Source organism: Chrysochloris asiatica, unplaced genomic scaffold (genome assembly GCF_000296735.1).
Source record: "Chrysochloris asiatica unplaced genomic scaffold, ChrAsi1.0 scaffold00066, whole genome shotgun sequence".
NCBI classification, from domain to species: domain Eukaryota; kingdom Metazoa; phylum Chordata; class Mammalia; order Afrosoricida; family Chrysochloridae; genus Chrysochloris; species Chrysochloris asiatica.
Genome location: NW_006408584.1, coordinates 14,422,130 through 14,428,015, shown reverse-complemented (window position 1 = coordinate 14,428,015; position 5,886 = coordinate 14,422,130). Strand labels below are relative to the sequence as shown.

The following is a 5,886-nucleotide window of genomic DNA, read 5'->3' as shown; positions in this document are numbered from 1 at the left end:
TTCTCCTGCAAATTCCCCAGCTATAAACCCTCCGCACCTCCAAACATACCTTTATATTTGTTACAGAGTTCCAACACCATCTCATGAGTCCTCTTGTGCCAGTATTCCGTGTTGTTGTTGACCGAGCTCCTCACTCACTACACGTCTACCCTGTCCACCATCTTGAAGGTAGAAGGCCTGGTAGTGTAATGGTTAAAAATCTGGCTGCGAACCCCACGGTCAGCAGTCAAATCCACCAGGCCCTCCACGTTAGAGAGATGAGGCTTTCTGTTAAACAGCCTTGCCACCCAGTATTCCGTATTGTTGTTGTTGGAGCTCCTTACTACACATCTCGCTGCTGCTCGAAGTTCTTGCTGCTGCTCGAAGTTCTCACTGCTGCTTGACATTCTCGCTGCTGATATCATATGCAAGCATAATTTTACTGAACATAATTGAAAATTAGATGCAATGTTACATCTTTAGGAAACTGCAAGAAATTCAAACCAGATTCAAAAGAAAACATGAAACTAAGGATATCATTGCTGACATCAGATGGCTCTTAGCTGAAAGTACAGAATACCAGAAAGATGTTTGCTTGTACTTTATTGACTGTGCAAAGCTTTCAACTGTGTGGACCATGACAAGTTATGGATCACATTGCAAAGAATGGGTAGTCCAGAAAACTTAACTGTGTTCATGAAGAACCTGCACATAGACACAGAGGTAGTTGTTTGAGGAGAACAAGGGGATACTGTCTGGTTCAAAATCAGGAAATATATGGGTCTGGGTTGTATCCTTTCACCATACTTACTTAATCTGTATACTGAAAAAAAATAATCCTAGAAGCTGGATTACATGAAAAAATGTGGCATCAAGATTGGAGGAAGAATCATAAGCAACTTGTGATATGCAGATAAAACAACCTTGCTTGCTGAAAGTGAAGAATTAAACTATTTACTAACTGATGAACATCAAAGACTACAACCTTCAATATAGATTCACTTCAATTTAAAGAAAAAATATGCTCACAACTGGACCAATAAATAACATCATGATAAATGTAAAAAAGGTTGAAGTTGTCAAAGACTTTATTTTGCTTGGATCCACAATTGACACTCATGGATGCTGTAGTCAAGACATCAAATGACATACTGCATTAGGCAAATCTATTGTACCAGAACTCTTTAAAGTGTTGAACACAAATATATCAGTTTGAAGTCTAAGGTGAGACTGACCCAAACCATGGTATTTTCAATCACCTCATATGCATGTGAATCATGAAGTCCATAGAAAAATTGATACATTTGACTTATAGTGTTGGAGAGGAATATTTAAAGCTGATTGGCAGAAGAAAACACAAATCAGTGTTGGAACTACAGCCAGAATATTCCTTAGAAGCCAGGGTGGCCAACTCTTGTTTCTCATATTTTGGACATGTTGTCAGGAGGGACCAGTCCCTGGAAAAGGATATCATCCTTGGTCAACTGGAGAGTCAGTGAAAATAAGGAAGACCCTCAAGAAGATGAATTGGCACAGTGGCAGAAACAATGATTTCATGTTAAAAATAATGGTGAGCACAGCACAGCATCCAACGCATTTCAATCTGTTGTGCATAGGATGGATATGAATTGGAACTTGACAGTACTTAAGAAGAAGAACAACAACAGTGTTCCTGGGTTGCAGTAGATTCTCAATGTTTATATCTGGGGAATAATTAAGTGAGTAAAATTTTATGGAATGCAGATATTTAGAATGAGTTAAATGACAATAATAGAACTAATACACATTGTTGTTGCTGTAGTCAAGTTCTATCAAGGCAATTCCAACCATATTGACCCTACATAGAGCAATTAGTGTGTTTGAATACCTACCTTTTTTGTTAGTAGTCTAATTCTTAATCTACAGCTCCATACCAGGATTCCATACATATTATATAGGCATATTTATACAAATAAGCACAAATACATATCATACATATTTTAAAATTTTAGAAAATATAATGTCATCAATATTTTCCATTTTATATTTGTTGTTGAATTGATTGTTTCCATGGTTGTATGAAGGTCGACATCTCTTTTAAATCAACAATTTCAAGACCACTCTTTGTTATTTGAAAACTATTAGTTAAACCACATTATATAAAACTGGATTTGTTTTGTCAAACTATCTACAAATTATATTTTGTGATTCTTATAAATGTGATAGATAAAATTATTTTACCCCTTTTCAAAAATGCTATTAGCACAGAACTTAGAAGACATGTTAAATATGGCAATAATATATTTGAATATACTATACTCAATCAAGTCCTAGTGTGCCACTGTAGGATAAGATTGGCTTTTCAAACCCACTAGCTGATCCATTGAAACCCTATGCAAGGTTGCTATGAGTCACAACCAAGTTGATGGTACTTAACAACAACAACAACCTTCAATGAAGAAACGTAACTCTTATGTAACATGACAAATTAAATGAAACAAACAAAAATATGATTAGCATATCTATAAAAACAATATCTAGATGCTAAGACGTGTAAATTTGGAGTTGAAATTTTTGTGAAGTGATCATTTAAAAAACAGAAAATTATTGTACTATCTGCACCTTAGAAAATCATTAATTAACAGCTAAGTTGGTTACAAGATTCTTTATTATGTAAACTATTCATAAACAGTAAAAAAGAAAATGCATTATACTTTAAATAGTACGTAGGGTCAACATTAAAGTTTTTATTACATTGTACACGTAGTCCCTGGGATACTAAGAAGATCCATTCCTAAGTGTGTCGTTAAGTCGAATTTGTAGGTAAGTTGTGAGTCTCAGTAGGAGCATGTGCTTCTTAATTAGCCTTACTTTACTGCAAGAAAAGTCTTGAATCATTTTCAGTTATTTAATAACTGCACATATAGCAACTGAAGGTGATTATAATGAATTTGTTGACAGTTGGGACTTCAGCGATTCAAACCCACCAGTAGCTCCTTGGAAACCCTATACAGATTGTTGAGTTGGAACTGACTCTCCGGCACTTGAAAACAACAACAACAACAACAAGGGGTTGCTTCAGTCTTTTCAAAATGAAGGCAAATTTGTGTACACTAAAGGGCAAGTAAGAGTTGTCTTATGTTGGACATTCGTAACCCAGGGATATACTGTATAAATCAAATTGAAAAAATTCACTTATTTTGCTTTCAATGAATTATAGATTGGTAAACCAATTGATTGAATGTTGGAATTACAGATTCTAGTATGTAATATTAAACAGGCTTTTCCATTTTTATGATGGACACAAAGCCATAGGTCTGATATACTTAAAAGTGATGGTGTGCCAAAATGTTCACACAATTAACATGCTAACTAAAATACAATGATTAAAGTAATCTTTGCTACAGTTAAATATTAAATGCTACTATACACAATAATCATAAACAAGCTCACATGGCAATTATGTAACAATAGGTAAAATAAAAGAAAAAAAAATAGTTCATTTTCTTCATTCCAGCAGCTGTACTTATACTGACATTAATTTGGTAATTAGGTGTGTTTATATATCTCCTAAAATCCTATATTGGTATGCATGCTTAAACCTTTCGATATCTATTTTGCAAGGCACCATACAGTACTTTCTCTAAGCTTCAGTGCTAGTAACAAATATGGCAAATTCTAATTATTAAATGAAATTTTTATGCAAAATAAGAAACAAAATAAGAATTCAGATTTTTAAATTTAACCTTGGAGATGTGGTATGTGAAAATATAATTCAAATAAATATTTTCCTTTGTCATCTTACTTTAAATTCAGCTCTCCAAATTGCTGGTCAGAAAGATAAGAAGTCTAGAAAGGTAAAGAAATCATGCAGCTTAAAAATATGACAAAATCTACATGAGACTGTCATTTTAAATTAAAATAAAACTTTGAAAAGACAGCCACATTTTTAATTTTCAGAATCTATGGTTTTTATATTCTTCATTTACTAAAATACCCTATCATATTCAGAATAATTTCATAATTAAAAGAATCACTTTTAATGTAAATACAATGAAGCTCTCTTCAACAGTTACTTTGTGTTTCCCATCACGCCCTGTTTCCCTCATTAATCTTTGACTCACTCTAGGTTTGGAAGATGCTACTTTGGAATTGCAATTCAGACCATGCATGATTTTGAGGTAAAAGTCACTAATAAATAAATGTAAATTTAACTTAGAATCTCTCACAGTAAAATAAAATATATATAGTACAAGGAATGGGCTATCATGTTGTTTGTGGGAGACCTAAGTGTTCTTATTAAAATTTGTTTGTAAGTCTGCATAACTTTCTTTTTCTATGGCTACATTCAATATGTATTTTCTTTTTCTATCGGAAACCCTGTACAGGGTCGCTATGGGTCGGACCCGACTCGATGGCAAACAACAACAACAACAACAATAAATCATATAAAAATCAAAAATGATCCTTATTGAAACATAAAGTTCTATGACTTCAGCTGTAATATTTGAAATAATTATATAAAATATATGTAAGGATTAGAATCATTGTTTTTTGGGCAACAAGATATTTCTCAATAGGTTACCACTTTGTAAATATTAGAAATGTAGATTTTTAAAAAATCTCAGCTCAAATTAATCAAATATATCCATCATGGTCATCACCATCATCATCATCATCCCCTTCATCTTCATCATCATCTTCAATTTCATCTTCATCATTCATAATGTCATCTTTATCATCCTCATTATCAGTCCATTCATGGAAATCTCCACTTGCAAAATCTCCAGAGATCTCAAAATCTATAGTTAAGAAAAAGCAAATATTACCTTTACTGATTGAATTAGTGGGGTAGTTACTGAGAGATATAAACATCTGATAAAAAAATAATTAATAAAATTTTAACATGCTTTTTTAAGTTAACAAAGATAAAGAAAGATCAATTCTCATGAAAACTATATAACATCTCAAATCTTTATCATTTGTTAAAATTTCATGTGCTCATAAGAAGTATTATCAATGAGAGGTGATCTATAGAATTAAGTTTAATCCAATTTTTATTGAATCACTTGTCAGCCTTTGAATCATGCAACAGATCAAAAATATTACTTCTAGCATGATATGCAGAATAAATATCTCATAAATGTGTTAAGCTCCTGATCCCTGGATCCTGACAAAGGGAATTGCAGATAAAACTGAGTTAAGAACATTTAGATTAGGGAGTTTATCCTGGATTATGCATATGGATCCTTTAAATTGGAGAGTCATTCTTGGTATTTGCCAGAGATATGGCTACTGAATTGTAAGAGGTATGCAATGTATAAGGGTTTAAAGATGGATTCAAGGAGTCATATTCCAAGCAATGCTAATGGTTTCTAATCCCCCTGTTTTTGTGTCACTTCTGATTTATAGTGAATAGAACTATACCACAGAGTTTATGAAGGTGCAAATCTTTACTTAAGCAGACTACTTCATGTTTATTCTGTGCATCCACTGGTGAGTTTAAACTTCCAATCTTTTTATTAGAATCCTAACACTTAACCCACTGTGCCACTGGGACATCTAGAAAGTACTAAAGGAAAGTAAATGGTGTCCTCTTCAATGCCTCTAGAGGGAAAAAGATCTTTATTTTTATATTTCTGAAATATAGTACTTGATTTCTGGCACACAACACTGTAAAACAGTAAATTCACATCAGTTAAAGTGCTAAATATTTTTGTAATTAATTACATCAATAAAAGACTAACCCATCTAGTCAATAGCTTTCCACATATTTTTAAAACCATTAACTATTATGGAGATAATACACAATTTGTGTTTTCTTTTCAGCCCATTTAATGTATGTGTGTAGAGTCCTGGTGTGGTACTGTAGGATAAGTGTTGGGGACATACGCAAGTACTGAGACGTTGTGGCCCTGTGACAACATG

The 5,886-nt window shown here is 33.0% G+C and overlaps 1 protein-coding gene across 1 annotated transcript in view; it reads right to left on the bottom strand.

Moving 5' to 3' along the window:
* Window positions 1-4,596: 4,596 nt before the first annotated feature.
* The window catches only part of LOC102813160 (testican-3-like), a 766,084-nt gene continuing 764,794 nt past the window's right edge, over window positions 4,597-5,886 (bottom strand). The window contains exon 7 of the mRNA XM_006864537.1: window positions 4,597-4,766. Within this exon, the coding sequence (XP_006864599.1) occupies window positions 4,597-4,766 (170 nt within the window). The remainder of the gene's footprint in view (window positions 4,767-5,886) is intronic.